Consider the following 27601-nt stretch of genomic DNA (forward strand, 5'->3'; position numbering starts at 1 on the left):
AGAAAAAAAAAGAAAAAAAAAAAAGAGTTATTTAAAAAAAAAGAAAAAAAAAAAAGAGTTATTTCCTATTCTACCATATATTCTTGAGTGCTATTTTGTTAATCATCACCATGGTTGCCAATAGTGAAGTTATATTCTTGAGTGCTATTTTGTTAATCATCACCATGGTTGCCAATAGTGAAGTTGTTCAGCAGCTGAATTCTTATAAAGGAGAAACTGATACGAAATTTGATGCTCTCACTAACATGGTCACGTCCCTAAAAACAATGGTGGAATCTATGCAAGTTTCTATTGATCGTTTGGTGGTAGCAGATAAAGGAAAGAGTCTCATTCAATCTGGGGATTCTTCCAACACCACTCCACAGGATCTGCCAGTAACACTACCACCACCACCACCACCACCACCACCACCTCCACCACCATAAGGGACTGGTAGACATGATGATGGAGCAGAAAGAGCAGCAAAACTGAATGTCCTTGATTTTTATGGAGACAATAATCCAGAATTGTACATTGACTGGATTCACAGCTTAGATACATTCTTCAAATGGTACGGGTTGACGGAGGCTCGAAAGATCCTATTTGCAGAGGCCAAACTGAAAGGCATGGCCCAAGNCCTAAAGACAATGGTGGAATCTATGCAAGTTTCTATTGATCGTTTGGTGGCCACAGATAAAGGAAAGAGTCCCATTCAGTCTGGGGATTCTTCCAACACCACTCCACAGGATCTACCAGTAACACCACCACCACCACCACCACCACCACCACCACATCATACACCACCACAACCACCTCCACCACCATATGGGACTGGTAGACATGATGATGGAGCAGAAAGAGCAGCAAAACTGGATGTCCTTGATTTTTATGGAGACAATAATCCAGAATTGTACCTTGACTGGATTCACAGTTTAGATACATTCTTCAGATGGTACGGGTTGACTGAGGTTCGAAAGATCCTATTTGCAGAGGCCAAATTGAAAGGCACGGCTCGAGTCTGGTGGATCAAGCAACAACAACAGAACCGAACCCGAGGCATTGGTTTGGTCACTACTTGGGCTGAAATGTATGAAGTCATGAATCGGCGATTCTTGCCTTCTGATTACAAGCAACACATGCATCTCAGGTTTGCACAGTTGAAACAAGAGAATTTGACCGTTGAAGAGTATGTTGCTAGATTTTATTATTTGGCCACTCGTTCTGACTTTGAGTGGGATGAAGAAGTCTTAGTGGCCCAATTTCGCAATGGTTTGCACTCTCAACTTAGTGCTGCCCTTGCATCTAGTCGACTACCTACAATGGAAGACGCCGTACAAGTAGCATATCAGGTTGAGGAAAGTCCGAAATGCCCATACAACTGGAGAAATTTTGCAGATACTTTTTCTCGAGGTACTAGTTCCGTTTGGCAACAGTCTCCTACCCAAGAGAGGTCATCTAGCAAGCCACAGGCAAGTGCTACATCTCTGGCTTCTTCACGACCTAGTTGGCCGTATTCTCCACCTCGACATGTTTCTGAGATGTCATCTTCACGGCCTACTCGCCCATACTCACCCCCTCGGTGTGGTTCAGATAAACCTTCTGATTCTTCAAAATTTACAGTTCGGTGCTACTCATGCCATGGATTTGGATATATCAGTGCCCAATGTCCCAGCCGTTTGGTTGCTTTTATTGATAAGGATTCTCCTATACCATATATTCCCGAAGAGCAACTTGGTTCTGACACAGTCGATTTAAGAGAAGAGCGTGCAACAGGTGAAGTCAATGACACTCTCAGTGACGATGACCAACATCCTTTTTATGTCATTCGTCATGTGTTGACCACTCAGAAGGCCACTGAAAATGAAGATTGGCGCCGCAGTAGTATTTTTCAGACTCGTGTGAAGTGCAATGATTAGTTGCTAACCTTGGTCATTGATGGAGGCAGTTGCACTAATGTTGTCTCTGAAGACGTTGTTCGTAAGCTGGGATTGAATACAGAACCACATCCTAATCCTTACAAGGTTGCTTGGGTGAACAACACTAATCTCAAAATCACAGATAAGTGCTTGGTCACATATTCTATCGGTGGATTTAAGGATACAGTCCAATGTGATGTCCTCCCTCTGAAGGTGTGCCATATCCTTCTTGGTCGACCTTGGTTGTTTGATAAGAAAGTACAACATTGTGGCTATGCCAATACCTATGCCTTCAAGCATGCCAACAAGACTATGAAGTTTCATCCTGCTAAAGATCTCCCTGAAATTAAGCTCAAGAAGATGGTGGGATCATTCCTCATTCAGCGTATTCCTTCAGACGGTCTCCTCGGTCCTTTCCCTAACTCGACGGAGTCCTTTTCTTTTCAGAGGAGGAGAGTTGATGCAGATACGGCTGCCCTTTCTTGGTTGGACCAGCATGACCGGCTTTGGAAGCCAAGAGCCAAGAAGAACCGGTCCAGCCCAGGGTTTTGGTCCAACAAGGGTTGGAAATAAAATTAGTAGTTTACCTAGTATTTTATTTCATGCTTTTAGTTTCCAGACTTGAACGTAGGAGTAGGATTTATTTCCTTGCTTTGGTTTCCTTTTTATAGTTGTTTCCTAATTTAGGCTAGTTTCCATTCCAGTTAAGTTTCTAATTTCATGTTCCTATTTTTCTATATATTGGTTGTAATCGACTGAAGATTTAGAGAGCAATTTGATTATTGAATGAATGTGTGAGTGTGATCCTCCTTTTCCCCATCTCTACTCTGATTTCCCCTCCCTTCCCTAAGGGTTCTCTATCACAGGCTGTTGTAAACTAAAGACTGGATTTCTGAAATTTAGGAAACTAACAACCGTGAGCCACAAGCTTCTCTCCCATGACCTGGATTGATGAGCTGTACCAAAAACTGACCCATGGTCTGCTTTGGGTCTGGATTAGGCCCAAAAGTGGTGCAAGAACAACTGTAGACAGTTCTTTGATCTGTATCAAAACTGTACAATGATTGGATCAGATTCTACCGAGTTAGATTGAGCCATTTAAATATGCTTACTTTTACTACATTTTCTCGCATGACACAATGCATTGAGGTTAGGAACAGATTCTTCCTAAGATGATTTCGGTGAAGTGTATGACTTCAGTTGCTGCTCTTTAATTTCTTAGTATATTTTCTCTCATGAATCTGGGGAGTGACGGAAATGAATTTGTCACATATCCATTTCTATTTGTATCACAAATGTTCTAAGTTAAGGTCAGGCTGCTATATAACGTTATAAACTTTGTCTCCTCCATTACAGATACCTGGTGTCCCTGTTATATTTGGTCTGCGAAACTCGTTTTTCCTCGAGCCACCATCAGCATTTCAACGGCAATATGTTAAATCTGCAGAGGAGGAACGTTTGCATGTGACGGAATGGGAACATAAGATGTTACAGAAGAAGAAGAAGATTGAATCCAGTGCTCAAATAGAAACAGACACCACTGAGGCAGATGACGGTTCAGCAGATGACATTGTGATGCCAAAAGCTCTGGTCGAGACCATAGCACGGAGGAGGACATTGGGTGTGATAGACAAACCTCAGTTTAAGAGAAAGAGAGCGAAGGTTATGATTTACCCTGTGCCATCCTTTCTTTCACCTATCAAATGGTTACTTTATAATGTGGGACTACTAAATGGATAAGAAAAGTTTATCGACTTTTTGTGTATCCTCTAGGAAAGGAAATTATTGCAATAATGGATAAGTGCTGTTATCTTGCTTGTATTGAATTGTATGCATTTCACATCAACTAATATTTTCATCTCATGTTTATTAGGCTGAGATCTTAAGTCTATCATTAAACTGGTAACATCTTTAAATTTACATTGGAAGTTGTTATTTATTTATGTATTTATTTTTTTCATTCCAGCTTTTGGTACTTAGTTTCCAGTTACTTCGGAGGTGTTAATGAATTTATATTAGATATTCTTAGATGAATCTCATGTTGATGTCAACATTAGTGAAGTGGCTATTGTCATGACTGGGGGAATCTTTACCAAAAAAAAAAAAAAAAAAAGACGGGGGGAATAAACCTTAGTAATCTCTGGATTACAAAATCGTAAATAGCTGCTTGGTTCTTCACTTGCTCAGTTGCTCTAGCTCTTTAATGGAAGCTTTCTGTAATGAATTGGAAGGAGAAGGGAACTTTCAAAGGTTCCCATCCTGGGTGGTAATGTAGAAGTATGTTACACTAGGTAAACAACTTCCAATATGTTCAGCTCAAAACAATTCAAATCTGACTCTTTATTTAGCCTTAACAGAAATCAGAAATAGTAGCAGAAACAAGGGAAATACAATCCAGAAATTAGAAGATCCATGTCCTACAAGAACCAGATTTAATCCCAATCAAATACTTGCAGTAGCAGGGAAACACACCAGCAGCAGAATCAATAGCACAATTGATCCCAGACAGAACTAGGTCTCGGACAGAACAAGGGAAGACTTGCGGTTGGCACCTGGCTGAGAAACAGGGGCTGAAACCCTGGTCGTAGGCCTCCCTTGAGATGATCTTCAAACCCTCCAAAGGGTCTCTGGAATGGGTGGACAGATTAGGAGAAATAGCACCCAGCCGATAGGCTCAAACCCCCACCAATCTGTGATTGACTTGACGGATCTGAACTAGGCTTCTACAGGCATTGGTCCTGGCTTGACGTCTTCAAATAAATCTGACTTAATTCACTCACTCTCTCCTCACAGCAAGCAATAACAGAGAACAGAAATAAGAGAAAAGTAGTAGTTCAACAATGGTAGATGTGGGTGGGAAAGGCTATCTCAGCCTAGGTATCTCACCCACAGCTATCCCAGCTGTTATATTCCTTTCTCAGGAGAGGGAGCAAGCAAAAACTGCAGCAATTTTCATTATTCAATAGTGATTTGTGTCCACAGCAGACCCTCTTTATATAAAGGTCTGAAATTACAAAATAGAAGCTTGACACAAAATAGAAACTAAAGAAAATAGAAGCTAAATCAAAATAGCAACTAATTCAAAGTAGAAACTAATGCAAAATAGAAAATACCTATCTTCTAATTTTGGAAACAAAATAGCAGCTGATAGGATTTCCTAAAAACATAACCATACTACTAAAATAGGGAATTAAAATAGCAGCCTAAGAGAGCTTCCTATGCTCGGCGGTAGCTGCAACTTCAAGGGCTGGTGGTAGCTTTAAGGCTGCTGCTTCTTCCTCCTTTGGTAATGGATCCCACGATGGGGATCTACATCAGGTGGATTTTGTTTATGTGAGATTCCTGGATGAAAAAGGTAGTCGTGATGGTAACCGACAAGTAATTTGGACTTCAATGCCTTCATCAGTCATGTTGCTTTTAGTGAACCTTCCTACTCTTTTGAGTGTCATTTACCTGGATTGTTTTGTGATGCAGGAAGGTCTAAGAAAACCTTTAAGCTCTGCGGGTGATGGATCCTATTTGTATGGTAGAGTCCTTTGGTAACTTCCACAATTAGTTGTAGAAGAAAAACCTCAATTTTTAGAAATCCAAATCTGGATGGAATTGAATGGAACTGCTCCTGCAACTTCAACATGCAATGGAACTATACAAAACTTTAGGATGTTACAGTAAATTTGATAATCCCCTTAATAAACTAAACTTCAATCTGATTATGGATGGTTAAGCAAACCAAGGCAGTGGGAACATTCTTACCTACCAGAACCAGCAGTAAAGGAATAAATAGGTAGCAGATAAATAGTGTCGAATTGACAATCCACAAACTCTAGATTCAGAAAGTAGGCTTTAATTTTTTTTCTCACTTGGTACAATTTTTTTATTTATTTATTGAAATATATCCAAAAGATACGAAGGATAGCTTGAACACATTTACAAGAAACCATACGAAAAGAAAAGAAAGAGCTGCAGGAAACAGGAACTAAATAAGATGATCCAGGAAACAGTCATAAGCACCACCTGAAGGAACAAAAGGCATGACTAAAACCCAACCAAAATCTAAAACCCAATGAAGAAAAAGCCCGCTTCACCATCAGAAAAGACCACGAAGGTGCCTTTACAATTTAACAGAACACAACAAGTCCTTTCAAACACAAAAGACCCTGCAAGCAAGCATCAAAGGGGCCAGACAGCACACCACTGCAACTCATGAGGATCAAGTTGCAGCCACCGAATGAAGTGTGAACCATAATAGCCTCTGCAAGCCACTGCAGAACCTATAGAACTAAGACAATAAGGCCAAGGAGCAACTGTCAACTACCAAACGAACTAAACTTTGCACAAGACCTAGTCTGAAACCAAAATAAAGCCTCTTTGAAACACCACAGAGCCCCTAAGGTCAGAAAAAAATGGTGACTCAGCCAGAGAATGAAGTGTAAGCCATAATAGACTCTGCAAGCCACTGCAGAACCTATAGAACTAAAACAATAGGGCCAGGGAGCAACTGTCAACAGCCACAAGAACTTAAATTTGCACAAGACCTACTCTGAAACGGGAAAAAGAAAAGCCCCTTTGAAACACCACAGAGCCCCAAGGGTCAGGAAAAAAAATGGTGACTCCCCACTCACCCCACCTGTTGATCAAGATTTCAGCCTTCCTCTCATTTCCGACCCTTTGTCTGAACCCTAGTTAGTTAATTCGCGTTTAAAACGCGTTTAAAACGGCGTCCCGTTTTTTTGCCGTTTTAAACGCCGTTTGCCGAATTTTTCACAGAAATTCGGTAAAAAACGGGAACGGGGCTATTGAAAGTTTTTTTGCCGTTTTAAACGCCGTCCCGTTTTTTTGACAGTAAAAAAACGGATTTTGAAAAATATAAACGTTTTAAAATAGAAACGTTTAAAACGGGGCTATTTTTTTTTATTGTTATCTAGGTATTTAGAGAATTATTATGCCAATTTATGTCTATATATTGCCGTTTTTTTGACACCGTATTATTTAAATATAAACGTTTAAAACACGTATCGTCCGTTTTTTATTTTTTCCCGTTTTTACCGTATTTGACCGTATTTTTGACCGTCCCGTTCACGTTTTGATCCGTTTAAAACATGCCCGTACCGAACAATGTTTTTTTGCCGTTCCCGTTTTAACTAACAGAGGTCTGAACACCTAAACTTGTCTCGAGACCTGTGCATTCCTTACTACCCCTTCTCTTTAGCTGAGTAAACACCATCATGGCAGATCAATCCCCTTGGATAACAATGCTACATTTTGGATGAATCTCAAGACCCGTTTTGACTACCATTTTAATAGGCAAGACAGTAGGGGAGTGCATGCTTCGTCAACTACCATGGTTCAAGATCTCGTTTTTTCAGATTAGTGAGACGAGATCACAGGCGAGGTGCAAAAACGACAAGATCTCGCCGAGATCTCCCAAAATCTCGCGAAATCTTACCAAAATCTTGGCAGTTCTCACCAAGATCTCTATTTTTTTGAAGAAAAAACACTAAGGGGCAAGAATTTTGGTGCTTTTTCTTGAGGATCTCCATTCCTATCTTATGTCATTTTAAATTTTCAAAGGTATGTTAATGTGACTCATCAGTCATCAATGTTAATTGTTAATCAATTAATAATTATCTATGATGTCTTTTAAATTCTTAAGATTATGCTGTGTCATGTGTTGGTTGTGGAATGTGGAATGTGGATTGTGGAATAGAGCATACTAGCCTAGGGTTCGAAGAGTTGGAGACTACTTACATAGGGTATGGAGTCAAAGTACTATTTTAAGTTTGATTTTTAAAAAACTGATGTTTCCATTGTGTTTGGAAGTCCTAAAATAGGGTAAATACCTAGTTTTAAGGACTACAAAGACCATATAACCACCGAGACCAACCACCGAGTTGAGAGCGAAAAAACACATGATCGCAGCCAGATCTCGGCCATGTCAACTACTATTGACTCATGTTTGGCCCCCTTATATTTTGGCCAAGAGTTTCTTCTTTCTATATCTTATAGGAAACCTACCTACCTAAGGAGAATTGCAATAGCCACCGGCCAGAATGGTTTCACTGCTGAAAGCCTGAAATGGGAGCAAAAGACAATCAATCTCCACCGCCTTGGCTTGGTGATAGCACGAAAGGCTGATCTACACCATCATCCCTTCTAGCACCCAACAATTGAGCATCCCTTCTAGCATCCAACAATTCTCTAACATCTACAGCATGAGTGATGCTATTGTCTCCCCCATCTTTTCATATTACTTGATGAACCTTAAGAGATTCTTCATTGTTCTTCACCGAGCCACCTTTGGTTGCGATAGTGGCTACAATTGATGGAGTGTGAAGACTAGCCAAAGCTGGAGCTCAATCCTCTATAGAGGCCTACTGGGTAATTGGGATTACTTCCCTTCTTGGTTAACTTTGTAGTTCATACTTCATAGTATCATTCAAATCAGCTGAGGTTTGATATGTAAGTTAGAGTTGGCAGTTGCAACTGGATTGAGATGCATCCAGATTAGATGAATGAATTATGTTCCTCTAAACAGATCCAAAAGCATGCAGAAAACTCATATTTGTAACCAACCAAAACAATACTTTTGCCTAGGCTTTAACTTTGTTATAGCACCCAAATCTGTAGATAGGAGTAACAATGCAGTAGAATAGAGGAAGGGAAGATAAATGCATTTGGCTCCCCACCTCCAATGGGATATTCTCTTCTGCCTCTGCTTGGTCCTTCGTCCGAACCTCTACCTCGGTGGTCCCTTGGTATAAGTTGGTCTAGTTTAAAGGTTATATTCCCTGCCATAGCTTCACTCAATGCCAATACCTAACCAATTGCCTCCCTACCCAATCCTACCTCATTTACCGCTATATCCCCGCCAACCCTTCCTGCTGCCTCTGTCCCCTGGGTATGGAGGATATATCTCACCTCTTCTTCACCTGCCCCTTCTCCTGCCTTGTTTGGAAAACTGTCCTTTCCAAGTGCTGGCCAGTAAAGAGATCCATTCTCCTTTTTGACAGAGAATGGATCTGGATAGACATGACCTACTCTGATACCTCCATCTATGACATTGTTGGTAAATTGGCTTTTTGTGCAACTATTAACCATCTTTAGATGAAACGTAACATTCGTAGATGAACCCCCAAATCTTGCTTTCCGGATAAGATTTGAAAAGCTATCTTCTTTGATGTTACTTCCAAAGTCCAAGCATTCTAGGCTCGTCCTGTTCCCCATACCCTTAGGAACACCCACATCATTGCCTCTTGGAACCTTTAGGTTGATCTCATCCCCACCACTTGATGGCTTTCGGTGTTCACCCCCCCTTTTGCTGTCCTCTTAGTTCGTGATGCTTTGCCATTGTTTTAGTTACTGCCCTTGGGTTGGCTTTTCCTTGTTGGCTTAATTCTCCCCCCTGTATATTCTTCTCCTCTTGGTGATGAATTGTTTATTCATATAAAAAAAAAAAATGCAGTAGAATAGCAAATTACCAATGATTGAGCAGCTAAGACAGCAACCCTGTAAGATGCTTGTAACATTCTTGACCAAAATATCAAGGGAAATAGAAATTACCCAACTCAAACTAATGTCATGCTTTGATTTAAATTGCTAAGTTTGATTCAAACTATACTCAACACATTACTCAAAAATAAAAAATAAATTAAGAAAAAATGTCAAATACATGTGGTTGACTTACTGCATTTTGCCTGGAATTTCTTACACATCCCATTATCGCTTAAATTCATTAAATAAAAGCCCACTTTACTTGATCTGCAAGACTAAGGACTCATGAAGGCTTGTTGGATTACATCACCAAGCCTTCTGTACTCTTAATGCTCACTTCTCCAAATAATTTCTAAGCTGACTAATCCAAACATGTGAAAAATACAAAATCATCCCTGCAAGAGAAAAACCAATATCAAATAAGCTCAAGTGAAATACCCAAAACTCTTAAACTGGATAATATTGAAGACTTCTAATTAAGCAGACTAACTCCTGTGTGCTTATCAAAAAAATATCCTTGGGTGAAAATCCCCAAAATACCTGTAGGTCTTTAAAACCCCAATTCCCTCTCTGTCTGAAGTGAATTTAAGATCCAACATGCAAGTGAAGGGGCCACGGGTCCTTGGAACTTTTACTGTTGGATGCTTTTCAATGGAGATGTTATTTGCACTCTGTACCTCTCCCTCTCCCTCTTCCCCCTCCCTGCCTTTTGGTGTTAATCGGTGATTGATTAGATCTCCTTCAGAAAAAGATGGACTTAATGCCATTGCATCAGCTTCTGTGCTGGTAGACCTCAGAAGGGGTATTTTCTCATTGCTGCAAAATCGACGAGCTTATATTGTTTGTAAATTTGGTGTCATTTTTGCATTTTTTGATATATCATCATTGGAACATCTTCTTGTCACGAAGGTGGTGAAGTAACGTTCTTTTGTGCCCCTTGCCTTATTCTGTAAAAAACGATTTTCAAAATAATAAAGTGATATATCATTATGTCATTTTCAAGAGCTGTCGTTGTCCATGTGAATTCACAGTATTTATCTTCATTGGAAAAAAAGTGTAAAAAAAAAAAAAGGCTTACCCAATGCATGAGGCTCCCACCATTGCAGGGTTTGGGGAGGGTCATAATGTGTGATCCTTACCCATGCTTCGCGGATAGCTTGTTTCCTGACTAGAACTCGTGACCACTAGGTCGCAGTGGAGCAACCTTACAACTTCTTTTTCACCATTTTTGGTTACAACACGATTATCCCATCATTATTTGCTTGTTTGGTCGCATGTTCTACTTTCTGGTCTCTTGGCCTCTCCCCATTAATAAGGTTTGGTGATTATGGTATAGACATGACACTAGCAATGAATGGGCATCAATTGAAGAATCGATTATGTAGAAATGCTTAAATTTGTTCCAGCAAGTACCATCTTATTGCATTTCAAGTATGTTTTCAATTTTTAATATTTGAAGTTGTATCCCATTTCTATTAGTTATGCCATTGTCCAACTCCTGTTAATAATGTCTACTTGCTTGAGATTTGCAGGGACCAAACCCACTTTCATGCAAGAAGAAACAGAATCTTGGTGATAAATCACGTGCTCCAACTCAGGTTAATCTTTCTTTTATATGTCTGATTTTCTTTTTGACTGTATGGATCCTGTTTTCATGTCTCTGGGCAGTGGGCCAATGATGTTTGCTTTATTACCGTTTTGTGTTACCTTATGCGTACAGGATGTTGGACAGGAGGATATGATTCCATACTCCTGCAATAAAAAAATGGTTTGGGTTGTGGAGCCACTTGGTGACTTAGTTAAGTAGTACAGGCTAATTGACATCTGTTTCCAAATGTCAACAACAATGTGAGTTTTTTAAGTGAATATCTAGTTAACAATTATGGTGGGCAACAGAAAGTACATATCCACCAAATTTCTCAACTATTAAAATTAAGAGTTGATGAAAAATGTCTCTCCATTTTTAATTTTGAAAAATACAATTGTTAAGAAAATGAAAGGAGGGGGCCACTTGGTCCAACGTTAAGGTATGAATGTTGCGACCTGGTGGTCAAGTAGTCGAAACAGCCTCTCGACATTGTCGAGGTAAGGTTGTATAGTTCCCCTCCGGACCTCGCACATGCGGGAGCATAATTGTTACGGCGCCAAGGCGTTGGAGGGTTGTCTAAGCGCTTAGGTGAGAAGATGCCCGCCTTAAGGCGAATAAGGCAACCAAGTGTTATTTTTCATTTTTCCTATTTTCTAACATTATTTAGTAAGCTACATATACCTTATATCATAAAAAAACAATATTAAGCAGCATCAAGTCGTTACAAATCAACATTTAGCAATAAAAAATTAACATTAAGTCAAATTAAGTCATAAAACATCAACATTTCGAGAAATGCTCTTGTTCTATAATAAGTTTGATTGGTCAAATGATTTTATTTTTACATGAGACTTTTTATTAGGTATAAAATAAAACCAACTTTCCAACAAGCCTAAGATTACTTAAATTTGAGTTGTAATAACAAAGTTATGTTCTGGTCAAACTTATTTTAAAGTGCGGGAATGTTGTTAAAATCGCCTGAATGAAAATAATTTTATGGATATCAAAACAAAAGATTATTTTACCGGACTTTTGGTTTTTAGCAATGCTTTAACATGATAGGATTTATAAAATTTTCATAATTGAGAAAAACCCCAACATTTAAAAGTTGAAAATTGCCCTTATAACCAAAATCTAATTTTTGTTCTTGGACTAGGGGGTTGACTTTTTATCCTTTTTGAATTTGATTTTTAAACTATTTTTATTGGATTCAAATAGGGGGTATTTGCTTATTTATGAATAATATCTTAAGTAAACATTTACTTAAATGATATTTGGCATAAAATAAGTGTCAAAACACAAGGAGAAATGCAGTGCAATAAGGCAACTATCGCCTAGGCCCTTGGCAAACCGCTTGGACACCAAGTGGCGACGCTTTGACAACTATGTGCGGGAGCCTCGTGCACCGGGTACACCCTTTTTTATAATTGCTAAAAAATGTCTCCCAATCTTTGCATTATTTCTTGACTGGTCAATTCTTTTCCGCAACTGATTTGGTATTTTTAACTAGAAATTCAATTAGTTAGTTACTGATGAGTACATCACATTATTTAGAGGAAATTACTCACTCCCCTATACTTGCCCTATATTTACTCAAAGTCCCCTACCCTAAACTTCGTTTCTGATTCCCCCAGAACAGTAAATCTCCACATCTCCTTCTCTCTTGGTATTTTAAATCCCCAAATTACCCTAGTACCCTCCTCTCCTCCCGTATTCCCCCTCCAGCAGCCCTCCACTGCCCTGCCACTACCCCCATCCCTGCCTCCCCCTCCCATCCCTTTCACAACCCCCGCCCCTCCACTCTCAACATCCCCCAGCACACCCACTCTATTTTTCCTCCCCCACTCCCACCCTATCCTGCAACCCCAACCCACACTGTCTGTTTTTCTTCTTCCTCCACTCATCCATTGACAGTTAACCTTGACCACCAGGCTTCAAATCAGTAATCTCTTTTGGTCCACTTCTCCATGGAATGCATGCATCTCTTAAATCTCATAGAGAAAGCTGAGAATAAATGGTGGGGGGTACGTAGGATGAACCCTAGGTTCATGCTACACCTCCCTTGCAAGATCCCAAGCAAACCCGAACCCAAATCCAAAAAGGCAACAACAATCAGCCTTCTCAGATGAAGGTTAAACTCTGACAATCAATCACAAATAAATAAGATAGATATCTTTCAGAAGTTGGTAATGATCCAATGGTTGGGCTAAAAGTAATTGAAGATATTTCAAATCTGAAATTGAGAAGTCAGGAATTAGGAGATTTCAAATCAAACAAAATCAAAGTATCAGATCACCCTATAATTCAAGTCGAGTTCCCTTCTTGACTGTCTAACTCATATCCCAAAGCATGAATCAGATCTAAAGGCTAGATTAAAAGTAAATTTTGAAAACTCAGATCTGAAGTAGAACAGAGACTGAAAACAGGAGATTTTCTAGTAACTTCAAAAGAAAACCCCAGATCAGGGACATACCCTTGTTGAAGGGCCCTGCCCTCTTGGATGTCCCTTGAACCCCCCGCCCCGCCCCCCCCCCCCCCAACCAAGCCCAATTCTTAGCCCCAACTGATGAGTATTTCTGTTCAGGTGGAGAAAAATATCTGGCTGAAAGTGAGGCCAAAACAGAGTAATCTCAGACTATAAATCAGGCTCTGTGATGTAAAACAACTAGAACAGTTTGTGAAAAATAATGTAGATGAAGGTTGATGTACTAATTCAAAACAGAGAAGAAAGCTTGCGAACAATAAGACCAATTGATGGGGAACCAAATCAGTACCTTGTTAGCAGAAAACAGAGTATAAAAGATATAAGAAAGATAGTAATGGCATCCGCCAATGGAACAGAATTCCACTTTCCAGCTTCAAACCATGAATGACTGAATCGCGTAGCAGAGTTGCAGAAATCAAACTGGTTGACAAAAAAAGAAAGTTATACCTCATAAGTATCAAAGCTATTGAACGATGAGCGATCTTCCATGTATATGTCATGCACTATTTTAGCTAGAATTGAGTTTTGTTGAATTTAGTTTCTCTTGTATTTGTTTCCGTTTAGGTCTCTTGCCAAAGATTTTTCTATGTGGGACTCTTGGCAACCAAACCTTAGTACAATACTTATTTTCTCGACCTCTTTGTCGGTCAGTAGAGGATCACAATAATGAAAATCACTCTTGAGTTAACTCAAGCAAATTAAGGACCCAGAGGATTACTTTGGTGATTAGGAAACCTTTAGCTGGGTTGGGTTGTTTAACCAGTTTGATCGGGGAGAAATTTTTATTATTTATGTTGTTATGTAGTTATATGCATTTTTGGAAAACCAGGTTTTCCGACTTGACTTGACTTGACAAAAACCTGGTCAGGGTGAGTCATGTGTTTGCTGATATATATATATATATATATATATGCAATACAAGTATAAAATCATAAAATACAGAAAATATAGAAAATCCAGAAAAAAAAGAGAAATGAATAATCACTTTGTAGTGTTCTGGAATCTGATTCCTGATAGTCACTGCATAATTGAAAAAGCATGAGCAGAATGTATTTAAAAAATACAAATGGAATTCAATCAGGACTAGGGAGCAAAAATGTAATGGCATTTACTCCATGCTTCGATCTTATTTTCTCAATGCTATCAAAGAAGTATTGTCCTAAAACTGATTTCTGCATTCAGTGAATGATTATTGGCGTAAAAAAAAAAAAAATGGGATAGGGGAAATCATGTCTTAGAGATCCAGGGAACGAATATATAAGATCTTATCCCCCAGTATGTGACTTTGGTACCAAATACCTAGACATATTGAAAGTGTGTTTCAAACTCATGACACAACAAATCACATGGTAATATCAAGAGAATCTGAAGCACTTTTTTTTCAAACTAGTGACACAACAAAACACGTGGTAATGTTTCTTGCTTGGTATGGAAGACTCATAAAGTGATGATCCTGCCTTCAGTGCCTTGTATCTATTATTTATTTTCTCTCTTTTGACTTGGAATTGCTATTGAGAGATATCTCACTATTTTGGAAACTTGGTTTCAGGGTAGCAAGGATGGTGACAATGCCAATGAGAAGAGAAAAAGGAAAAGGAAAAGGTCTCGAAGGGGTACTAATCGTGCAGAAGCTGATACATAAATACCATAGAAAATTAGCTCATCTTCAGGACAGTGGAATTCATATTCAGTGAAATGATTGAGCCTTTCTACATATGATCTTTCTCAAAAAGTGCAGCCGAAATCGGAGAGGTGGTCTGGCTTGCCAATTATAAAGTCTCAATATTTGCTTTTTGGAGCCAACGGATAATTTTTTTTTTCTTAAGGAACTATTTTTTTTCCCTGTCGAAAGAAAGAGAAAAAAAAGGGGGGGGGGGGTTCTCAATTATTGCTGTTTTATTATGTCAAAAAGGAAAATGTGTACAAGGAGAAGGTGAAAGACCTCGTGGCTTCAATATACAAATTATAGTTGCAATCCCAGAACGTTGAATAGAGAATTTCAATGGTATCAATTTCATCCGTAAGATTTACTAGTTTGTCCATAATAGCAAGTACTTGATTACTTCTGTTTTATTTTTCATGGTTTACATTTTTTCTTTTTCCAGAAAGAGTCCTGGTGGGCGTGAAATCCTATGTGTACCTTAAACCAATTCATGCTTTTACTGTATGCAATGAGGCAATGGATCTATAGTGGTTGAAATCAAGAGACATGGTCCCATTGAACTGATTGAAGTGATTTGGAATGCTTAGATACTAGTGTTGCATTTGTTATGCATTCCAAGAAATCGTACTAAAATGCAATTTTAATTTTGAAAAGTCTACTATATGATTTGAAATGCTTTCAATGTATAACTGTATAGTTCATTTTATTCAACCATGATTAGAGTTGAGCTCATTAGGGTGATGAGGTGTCCAGGTTGCCCAAAATGTTAAGGTTGAGAAGATGAGATGATAAATATATGTTAAAATAAATAGTAGGTCTGGATGTTTAAGATCATGTGGTGGAAATCTGAGGCTGTATTTGGTGTGATTTCTTGGAATGTATGGTATACATTCTTGCAGCCACTGGAGGGAAGAAAGCTTACTTGAACAGGTCGATTGGGTCTGGATTAGCTTGAGTTGGGTAAGATGGGGTAAACCTTGTGTTCAAAGGAGTTATATCAATGGAAAGATCTATAATGGTTTGCTATGGGTTGCTTCAGAGGTATGGCTATGGTTTTCTGCAATGTGGATGGTTGATTTGGCTGTCCACGTTGGTTAATTCTCTAGATTAACCATGTGTCAACTTTCATACTGCATTTTCACCGGATGGCTCACCATGTATTGGATTTTTTTTCTTTGTATTTCCAATAATCCAGGAAGAAAACTCTCCATAAATGCATATTACTACTGTAGAACTCCACATTTTGGACCATGCAATTGTGTAGCTTCTAATTACAATGTTTTTAGCTTTTGAAACCTAACTTTTGCTGTCATCAAACATCTGGCTTATTCTGAATACCCTGTAAACTACCAGTAGATGAATTTATTAACAGAAGTTTGCATTTTCAGAGGATGTGAACTGAAAAGGATTACAACAATAAGAAATCTTTATGGAAAAAAAACTCTTTAATTATTCAATACATTAGATTCCAACTTTGATTTTCTGGGGACTCCTAGGCCAGGACAAGTTCACATGAATCCTGTCATTAGATTCAAGCCATTACTGATCAGATCGCTCCAATCAATACCATTCATTGGATCCATAAGATTTCCAAGTGAAGGAAAACCAGTTTGATTTCCCAAGTTGTTGCCAAAGTATTGTTGATCACCCTGTAACCCAAAACCCTCACCCATTGCACCAAGGCCTACACCCTGTTGTCCAACGCTGCTACCACCATTAATCTGGTGTAAGGACATATGGTTCAAGCCATTTGCTAACTGATCTGCCCAGCCGGTACTACTCGGACGTGGAAAAACTGTTGCAGGATGCTGAATGTGATTAGCAACCGGTGGTGGTTGCACCTGAAACGGGTAAGAAGTTGATCTTGAAAGCTGCCTCTGGTATGCTTCTGCATAGACTCTTGCCATCTCATTTATTCTTGTGATCTCATCCATCGCCTGTCTTTCAGCTTGCAGTCTAATCCTCGTTAATGAATCTTCAATTTGACTAGGATCAGTTGAATTTAGTTGTGCAGAGTGGAGATCCAACAGAGATTGGCCTTGCAGTAATTGGTTGGTCCTGTGTTGTGTAAGAGGACTAGTTACCTGTGATAATGGAAGTGGTGGGGGTGGTTGCTGTTGTTGTTCCCGACGCTTGATATCCAGAATTCCCCTTATTATTTCAGATGCCCCCGGAGTTCCATCGTCGATGACTGAAATCAGTTGTGCAGTGTACTGATCCAATGGGGGTTGGCCCTGAATTAATGGGTTGGTCTCTATGGGTTGTGGTTGTGCTTGTGGTGGTGGTGGTGGTGGTTGTTGTGGTTGTGCTTGGGAAATAGCACAGCCCAAGTGGGCATCAAAGCCACAATAGGCACACCGGTACATCCAGAGGCGAGAGCCAATATTGGTACTGCAGATATCACAAGTGTAGGTGACTGCACCATAAGGGGAGGTATGAGGGGAGGTGTATACGAGGATCAACTCATGTGGATGGGCTTGGTGTTGGATCCTACGGGGGATTGATGCACAAAGAGGATGGATATCAAACTCACAAGCCTCACAGTGGAAGGAGAAGCCACGGCCTTGCCGCCCACATGCGTCGCACATAAAGGAGCCATCAGCATATGTTGGTGTTGCTAGGAGTTTGAGAGGGTGCTGAGGGTGAGCTGGGAGTTTGATTGATTGTGGGATTTGAGCACAAGACTTGTGAAGTATGTAGTTGCGTGGCAAACACCTATAAACTTGACCTTTGCATAATAATTCACAACCATTACAAAACCTTTGGTTTCCATCTTCTTGTTGCTGTTGTTGCAGACTGGAGAGCTGCAAGGGGTGAACATGGCTGAAGTGTTGAAGCACATTTTCTTCTTGGGTTGATAATCTCCCCATCTCTCTCTCTCTCTCTGCAAATCAAGTCTCAGAAATGATTGATCCTTCTAATAAATGGTGTCTAGTGTGAATCAATGAAGTTTCCTATCTCCTTCCTCACTTGAAGTCTTGAAGGGCCATTTTTAAATAGTTCCCTTGTGATTTTTAATAGCTGTTGGTTCCATTATTTCTTCATTATATCAAGTGGGCATTGAAGTCAAAGTCTGAAGTTTATTTTTAATAATACCATCATCGGTGGTTGAATCAGAGGTTGGTCCATCTGACAAATTCAATTTCCTAACGTGATTAGCCGGCTGATGATTGATGACTTTGAAGCAAAGTCAACTCCATCATTTGATCTCTTGGGTCATACACAATTCACTGTTTTAAAACCCGAAAGATTAACTAGCTACAAATCCCAACTCATGGATGAAATCAATATGAAAACATGTTAAGTTTGAGAAAATGTAAAAAAAATAAGATCAGGTATTGGATATAGCACATACCCAGTGCACAAGGTTCTTGCATGTGCGAGTCATCTATACATGGGAGGCTATTAATTGAATTAAACTCTGAAATTTGACACATCACTAATCTACAACATGTTCTGCCTATCTAAATGTTTGAAGAACCATATCATTTGTCCACATGGAAAAATGAGAGAGGGTAGCAGTCGAATAGGAAGCCCTTCCTACTTCAGGCCTTACAAAAGCTTTTTTGCTTTCTTGTAATTCCACGATTAGTAGAAAAGACACCTAATATTAGTGTAATCATTGACTTTTATTGGGTTTGAATGTTTGAATAATAATAACTCAAGAGATTGGGTTCCCTATCTGGTTGTGTAGCGTACGCTAGTGCCTCCCTGTGTCTATCTCCTCCCCCCTATTAAATAACATATCTACCCTCCTATTGTGGGAGGAGATAGAGATAGATATAGGGCGGTGCTAGTGTTAGTTATCTATATATTTATTATTATTTTAATGATAAAAAAAAATTATATTCATGAAAGAGCATAGCTCATAGTTACCAAATTACAAGATTTCGTTAACCATGGAGTGGAAATAGGTTAAATCGTCTTACTTGTACTAGACAAGGCCTTCTTAGTCACACAAGCCCAGACATTCTCTGGTATGTTTCTTCCTCAGATGGTTGAAATAACTCTAAACTTGGAACTGTGACTGTATAATAGCATTTCCCCTTGAGTGCACCTGTGATATGTATTCATTGAATTTGATATCACAAAAAGGTTGCACTCCTAAATGTGATTACACATGAAGTCTGCAAGCTATACTTAGTAATCCAAGAGCAGTAATCATGAATAGAACATATGATGAGAACAAAAACAAAAGATGGAGAAGGAACAAAAGAATAAAAGCATTCTTTGAAGTAGGCATGAATTGATAGAGTATTCCCACGGATCACTGAGCACAATTTTTCGTAAGCATGCTAATTTTTTTAATGTTTTCCTTTGCCAGTACTGGGTATTTATAGACATGGACTATACTTGTACACATACACTTGTTACTTGTATGTAGGGGTACAAGTTTGGTCCTGTCGGCCCAAACCTGCTCTGACCCGCCCTGAGCCTAAATAGGGCATGAGCTAAGATTTCTAGTCCTAAGGGCTGGTCATGGATGAAAATCTCTGGCCTAGAGTTAGATTTAGGGTTGGACAGGGACAGAGTTGAGGCCTTGGGCTGGGCCAGGCCCAACTCGACCATGACATTGACCTTAATTTTATACAAAGTATAAACCTGATTTTAGACAGCCAAGGAAATGCCATTACATATAGTAGCAACAAACGAAAATCTAATGAAAAAATCTCAATAATCTAAATAAATGGAAGAGGCGAAAGAGTTAGGATTTTTGTTTTCGTTAGTGTTTAAGTACCATCAAACATAGAAGGTGTATTGCAAAAAATGGAGGAGAAATGATATCATTTTCCCTTTTCTTGTTCTTGTTCTTGTTGTTCTTCTTCCTAAACCATCCCAACCTTGCATCTCCTATCCCCTTCCCCCGGTTAGGGCCAATCAGGGTTAGCCCAACCTGCCCTTGGGTTGACCTTGAAGGCGGGTAAAGATTGAATTTTTTAGGCTCTGAGTCAAGGTTGAGTAGGGCCTAGGCCTAGTTATAGGGACTCATGGTTGGGCTAGGTTTTCAAAAGCTCGGCCCAACCCGACCCTGTTGCAGCCTACCTATACTTCTATTGGTACTTGTACTTATGGGTATGTCCTTTGTCCTATAGCCTATATATATAGTGATGTCTCTTATCATGTATATAAATTAAGGCCATAATCACATCCGCACCATATAGGACCAAGGCCAAGAGGAGAGATACTTTTCTCTAAAGAACCCTATATCCCTAAAAGAGTAAAACTAAAAATAAAAAAATAAGACCTCAAAGTGAGCTTGATATTTTGAAACCTAAAAACACCAACACACCGACAATTAAGGATGTGAATTTAAAACCGAACCGAGCCATTTACACTGAAACTGTAAAACCATTTAGTAAATGGTTCCGTTATGGTTTTAAGTTTAAGACCGATTAGTTAAATGGGTCGGGTCGCTTTTAACAGTTTAACCTGTTGGTTTCAAACCGAATTGACACCGTGAAAATCAAACCATTTAAACTGTCAAAATCGATCCAATTAATCTGTATAACAATTAAATATTTGATTGTTTTAACAAAGCGTAATGGTTTAGTTTAGGGAAGAATTAAGGACCATAGAGGTTGTCCAACAATCTATTCAATAATTTACTCATATTATGTAGTTATGCCATTAAATCATTGCTTGTTCAATGCCTTATTTAATTTGACACAAGATTAAAGCATTTATCAACAAAGCAAATTTTAGTAAGTATGCGAATAAACTAACAAACCGATTGCTAACTGTTTAGTAGATGGTGCAATTTTGATTTCAGCTAAATAAATATAAACCGAATCATATGATACTGTATACACCAAAACCGAACCGATTAACACCCTTACTGACAATTATTCCAGTTCTTCAACTCCTTTTATCCAAGCTTGACAAGTGAACCAGAGATCTCTGATCCCTTCATCACCACCATCATCAAACGATCTATTCCTGATTTTGTCAGACCAGCCAGACCAGACCAGACCAGACCAGACCAGACCAGATTCGAACCACTTCGACCCGCTCCGAACACCGGACCCATTATGTATTAAATGACCTAAATACTCTTCTCTCCGATCTCCCATCTTCAAACTCCAATCTGATCCTAAAAGCAACACCAGCAGTGAAAGCAAACGGAGTGACTTGAGAGCATGGCTTCAAAGAACAACACTCCACCCTGTACGATCCCTTCTCTTTTGCTCTCATTTTCCATCCTATGTGTTCTACCGATCTCTCTCCTCTTCCTCTTCTACACAATCCATCAACAATCCTCTACTAGCCCTTCATCTCTCATTTTCTCTCATAAAATCTCTCCAAATCCCAACCCATCCATTAGAGTCTACGTTGCAGATCTCCCAAGATCACTCAATTATGGCTTGTTAGACAAATACTGGTCCTTGAAAGGCGATTCTAGACTGGGCAGCGATGTTGACAATGAATTACGCTCTCAGCTTTCTTCGAAAGGGATGCTTGAATTTCCTCCATATCCAGAGAGCCCATTGGTCAAGCAGTACAGTGCTGAGTACTGGATCTTGGGTGATCTGATGACCCCCGAGAAATTGAGAGGAGGGTCTTTTGCGAAACGGGTTTTTTCTGTGGAGGAAGCAGATGTCATATTTGTGCCATTCTTTGCGACCCTTAGTGCAGAAATACAGTTGGGTATGGCGAAGGGGGTGTTCAGAAAGAAAGATGGGAATGAGGATTATGAGAGGCAGAGGCAGGTGGTGGAGTTGATTCGTAGTACAGACGCTTGGAAAAGGTCTGGCGGCAGAGATCACGTCTTTGTGTTGACGGGTGTGTCTTGTTCTTTTTAATTAATTTAACCCTTTTATTAACTACAAATGTCAATGACTTGATGTGGTCGTTGTGTTGTCGATATATGATCTCTATCTCCCTTAATTACAACGTTTATTAGTTGGTTTTTCGTGTTGCAAGCTTGCTTTATGTGGAGGAATTGTTAATTTTATTTGGATTTTCTGTTTCTGAAAGTTATGTTGACAAATGACCTATCTTCTGCTACTTGTGCCGCTCCCTGGTTCCCCCAGATGTGCTTATTCCTGGTTTTTTGTGTTATCTGTCAACTCGCTTTAATGTCCTAAGCTTGATTCATGTTATGAGCTTTGTTGGTTTTATCTGGGTTTTATGTTTCTGAAAGCTTTATTGACAAAAGAGATTCCTTTTACCCACTAGCTGCTTCATAGATCCGTGGGGAGTCCCTATTTATGCTTTAAAATTCTGTATTACTGTAATTCTCATACATGTCCTTCCTTATGCATATTCTTGTCTGCCATTAGTAATGCATCTTCTCAATGCTGCTTCAGCATTAAGTTCACCCCATAGAAAATCTTAGTATAACCTCTAGAAGACGCTGGAGTTCCAAGAGTTGCTCTCTGGATCTAAATTGCATTGCTACATGGTCCATAGATGATATAAGCTGTAAAGTAAGCCACTGGCATGGAATGGTAGTGGCTTTGCAGAGCTGTTGTAACTTGTAAAACCTAGAAGTTGGAAACTTTTTCTTTCTCTGCCAATTATGCTTCAGAAAAGGGAAAATGAAATGAAAAGATACTTTTGCTTCTTTGAACTCTCGTTTACACTTCATAACTAATACTATTCAAGATAGAAGTTAACGAATGTAGTTGTTTTGAACTCCGTCATGCCCTTGTAACTTGTATGGCACTAGATCCTCTCTGTGGGAACTTGATACTTTCTTTGAGTCTGTAAAGAGACTTTTCCTTTTTTGAACCTTGCTTCAAGTTTAAATCGAGTGAAGATGGTCTTTAAAATTGAAGCCCTTTACATGACGCTAAACTAGTTTTCAAAAATCTTTGCCAGTGTTGGCTGCAGTAATTGCCTGGGAACTTTGGTATCCTAAAAGTATCAATAGTATCATCAATTAAAGAAAAGGTGGTTACATAGTTTTTCTTTCCAGGCAACATTGAGCACAAACAGTGTATGCCAAGGTGGCTATGTTCTTGGCCGTTGTTTAGGTCTATAATACGTAACTATATAAAATTGTTAACCATATCTTGGGATGCCTATAATGATAACATCTTGACAATTGATCAGACATCTTATTACTCCCTATGCTCCTCTGAAGATCGACGAGACACCTTAATATTCTTGTCTTATGCCTATGAAGGTCTGCTTCTACGTTGTGAACAGATAGTGGCTATAGGATCATTTCCCCTACCGTGAAAAGCCCTTGAATTTTTTCTGATGAAAAAGGGTCTAGATGAAGAGGCAGGGGTCTATGGAATCTGTGTTGTTTTGCTGTCTGCGGGTCTCTCTTAAAGGAGAGAAATGGGAGAATATTCGGGGCAAATATCTGGCTGTAGAGCAGTTCTGAGAATTCTTCTTTTATCTCACTGTTGAGCTTTCATTCACAGTTTTTCCCAAGCAACTTTGAGTTGATCTTTCCTGATAAGCAGTAGCTTTACTCTTAGTTTAGCCATTAACTTCTATTAGATCTGGTCTCTCTGTATCTTTTCTTATCATATCCCCAAAAGGAGGTAAGTTGTTTCGGAAGGTAATAGGAATTTTAGTTTGGGTTGACATTCCTGTTTCTTTAGGAGCTCAGTGAGCTTAAACTATCTCTATATCATATTTAAGCATACTTCTGAGCTCTCCCCCACCCCCACCCCCACCCCCACCAATCCCACCCACCCATCCATTTGATTCTCCTTTTGTTTGTTACACAATTTTTTAGAACAGGTAGTGTTTACTCACCCCGTAGCTGTCCAAGTCACTAGATGTTGGTTCTGTGCCAAGGCAATTAGCGTGATCTAGACTTAACTTGATGTTTTGAATAACATGGGCAGGACAAAAGAAGGGTTGTAATTGCCGCTTCTGTTATTTAGTGCACAGTTCTTGCTTGTTCTCTTAAAGAATTTTAGGGATCTTTGCTTTGTAGCCGATGGTATAGGGTTAGTTTTTTCTTGTGGTGCCTGTGATTGTGGTCGTGTATGCTGTTGAAGCTGACCATGGAAGAGAAGCTTAATTCAAGATGAGAGTCCATTATGTTTGTTCTGTAGTTAGTCTTGGACTGTTGTGTATGATTCGCATCTTCATGGATGATGGTGCTTGGCTAGCAATTTTTGTGTTTTTCATCCAAACTTGCTCTTGGTCCCTTCTGTCTCATATGCAATAAATTTTCTTTATGATACTTTAACTTTGTATCAACTGAACATCCTATTATCTGTTTCATCAATGATGTAGTTCATTTCTTATAGAGGATTTGGTTGGGTGCTTCATTGCATTTCCATTTCTCAAGAAATGTGCTGCTTCTTATGTTACATAGTTTTAATTCTTTCTTTATTAAGGTTTTCATTTTTTTTTTTTCATTTAACCTGGACATCCAAGTTGGAAGAGGCTTTCATCTCTTTGCAATTGGTACATTTCCATCTTTTCAAGATTTTTAACCTCTCTTCTAATTTTTTTTTCAATAGTGACAGCAACTTCTTCTTCTTCCTTAGTTTTTAACATAAGTATGAATATCTTGAGATGTTATTCTGTTATTCTTTAGTGATTAAAAGAAATATTATATATTGTCTTCATCATGGTTTATTCTCTTCCTTTTTTGTTTTTTTAAGTGGTATCTTAAATTTGTTCAACATTTGTTGAATATAAAAATACTCTGGCTTTATCTGCTGCCAAAAATCTAGTGATCCCTGCTAGCTTATGATTCAATCTCTGGATTGTCAGGTTGTGTTAAAACTTGAAGCATTGTTTGACAGACCCAGTTGCAATGTGGCATGTTAGAGCTGAGATAGCTCCAGCAGTTCTTCTCGTGGTCGATTTTGGTGGTTGGTACAGACTTGACTCAAAGGCATCCAATGGTAACTCCTCTGATATGATACAACATACCCAAGTTTCGCTGCTCAAAGATGTGATTGTGCCATACACTCACCTTCTGCCTAGACTGCACTTGTCAGAAAATCAGGATCGTCATACTCTTCTTTACTTTAAAGGAGCCAAACATAGGCACCGGGTTAGTCTTCGATTTGACCATTTTTGTTTCCTATTGCTATTGTTTTTATTGATCTTAATTTTGACATCAACCAAGATTGATCAAATGAAAATTGTGGAGATTGTTCGGGGAGTGAATTTCTGTCAAAGCAACTGATATAATTTCAGTGTCACTTTTCCTTATCTGTTATAGATTATTTTAGTATGCAAATGTTCACAATATTTATGAGTTTAGGCATCATATTACCAATTAATACAACAACACTGTTTTTATTTGCAGACCTCCTTATTTCCTTATCAAAACAGTTATTTTCTGTTTATTGAAGTTCTGAGAACCCTCTGGAACCTGGCTTGAAGTTGACCTAATTATTAACGAGTACTAGAAATATAATAGAACTTTGTTGTGAGAAAAAAAAAAAAAGATGATGTGATTAGAAATTTTACATGCCATTTTGGTTTCATAAATCATACATGCCACTGTTTCATATAGATAATGATATGTGGATAAAGGTTACACTTAATAATTTTATGTTTCCTAGGGTTTTTTATTTGTTCCTACGCAAGTGCAGAATGCTAAACTCTCAAACATTAGCATTTTGCAGGTGCAAACATAGCTGTATTTAGTAGATTCATTTTCTTGTGTGGTGACTTATAATCTTAGTGGTTCGACAAGTGCTTTGATTAGAACATCAAGCAAGACTCTGTATTTAGTAGTTTTGATTTTCTTATATTATTTGTAGAAATTTTTTCTTTGACACCACGAGAGGTGTCAATTAATTTGTGCTTTTTCTGTGCCCTCACTTTTATTTCACAAAATGGAATCTTTAAGGTCAAGGAAGGTAATTTTCCAAATTCATTGCCAATGACTTCTAAGTGAAGATTCTCTTTTAAGTTGTCTGAAGCAGGTGCTCTTTGAGTCATAAAAGTGTTTGTAAAACTGTCCAGTAATTTATATGGTGAAGTTTCTCAGACAATGTTTTACCACATGCCAATGGCATGCATGTTAGTGAGGTGGATATGGTTTTCCCCTTGCTCAATTCTCAGCCGAAGAAAAAAAGGAACTATCAGATCCATAGAGATTTTCTATCATTTGGGTACTCTGCCTTGTGATCACAATACCATACAAGAAGACTCGATGGAAAAGGGAAGATAAAATTCTTGTGCTTTGAGAGGTTAAAATGCAGTAGTTTAGCTTCTTTATAAATATTGGCCTTTTGCTGTTGGGGTTTCATGACTAGGTTTATCGAATAAATCATTGTTCAAAATTGTATCACAATGACACAATCTATGAGTTAATGGGCTCATTAATCTGAACTGAGGTCATTGTACACATGAATGCCTTTGCAAATGACCAAAAAAAAAAGACTTCTGTGACAAATTTTTCTGAATAAACATCATATTTACATTTTCAAAAAAAAAAAAAAGGGGGGGGGGGTGCTACTATCATATAACTGTAGATTAATAGATAATTTTGTAGAATTTTGATGATTATTTCCATCTCTTCCTCTAAGCTATGCCTTTTTGTTTAAGATGTCATGTTTAGGATCAGCCACATCTATTACTGAAGTCGATTAGATGCCCTGATCCTTTCTTGTTTCTTTGACAGTTCTCTTAATAATGACTTGACTCTTTTTACAGGGAGGCCTGGTTCGCAAAAAATTGTGGGATTTGTTGGCTAATGAGCCTGGTGTTGTCATGGAAGAAGGTTTCCCTAATGCCACTGGCCGGGAGCAGTCAATAAAGGGAATGAGGACATCAGAATTCTGCTTACACCCAGCTGGTGATACACCCACTTCATGCCGACTTTTTGATGCCATTCATAGTCTTTGTATTCCTGTGATTGTAAGTGACAATATTGAGCTTCCATTCGAAGGGATGGTAGACTACATGGATTTCTCCGTTTTCGTATCAGTCGATGATGCATTGCAACCAAACTGGCTTATGCACCACCTGAAGAGCTTCTCTAAAGAACAGAAGGATGCATTCCGACAAAATATGGCTCGTGTTCAGCCAATTTTTGAGTATGAAAATGGCCATCTGGGTGGTGTTGGGCCAATTCCTCCGGATGGTGCAGTGAATCACATATGGAAAATGGTTCACCAAAAAGCACCCATGATCAAGGAAGCTATCATTCGAGAGAAGAGAAGACCTAAAGGTGTATCAGTTCCTCAAAGGTGTCATTGTACATGAATTGTCAAGGCTAATGTACCTCTGTTTTCTTTCCTTGTAATGCAAAGAAATTTAAACTACAAATATCTTTTGGTGTATCATTAGGTCATAGGGTTTCATTTAATAATAAATCTGAATTACTAAAATCTTCTGATGTATCATTAGGTCATGAGGTTTCATATAACAATCTAAGTTGCTTCTAAAGGTCATCATCAATATGTGTGTGTGTGTATAATGTTTTCATGTAATTATGTCACTGACTAATGTTGGAGGGCAAGGATCCATGTAGCGAATCCTATTTAGTTGGGATAAGACTAAATAGGAATAAGACTGAGTTGATGATGTCATTGCCTAAA

General features: G+C 38.8%; 2 protein-coding genes across 2 annotated transcripts; one reads left to right on the forward strand and one right to left on the reverse strand.

Annotated features, from left to right (window-relative positions):
- Positions 1-16475: 16475 nt before the first annotated feature.
- On the reverse strand, positions 16476-17992 carry LOC122084722. Its single transcript, XM_042653163.1, has one exon. The coding sequence runs from the start codon at positions 17990-17992 to the stop codon at positions 16631-16633; it is 1362 nt and encodes a 453-aa protein (XP_042509097.1). The 3' UTR covers positions 16476-16630.
- A 3209-nt stretch (positions 17993-21201) lies between these two features.
- LOC122084652 (probable arabinosyltransferase ARAD1) lies at positions 21202-27391 on the forward strand. Its single transcript, XM_042653071.1, has 3 exons — positions 21202-21902; positions 24845-25098; positions 26715-27391. The coding sequence occupies exons 1-3, from the start codon at positions 21260-21262 to the stop codon at positions 27264-27266; spliced, it is 1449 nt and encodes a 482-aa protein (XP_042509005.1). The 5' UTR covers positions 21202-21259; the 3' UTR covers positions 27267-27391.
- The last annotated feature ends 210 nt before the right edge of the window (positions 27392-27601 follow it).

Source organism: Macadamia integrifolia, chromosome 7, assembly GCF_013358625.1.
Source record: "Macadamia integrifolia cultivar HAES 741 chromosome 7, SCU_Mint_v3, whole genome shotgun sequence".
NCBI classification, from domain to species: Eukaryota; Viridiplantae; Streptophyta; class Magnoliopsida; order Proteales; family Proteaceae; genus Macadamia; species Macadamia integrifolia.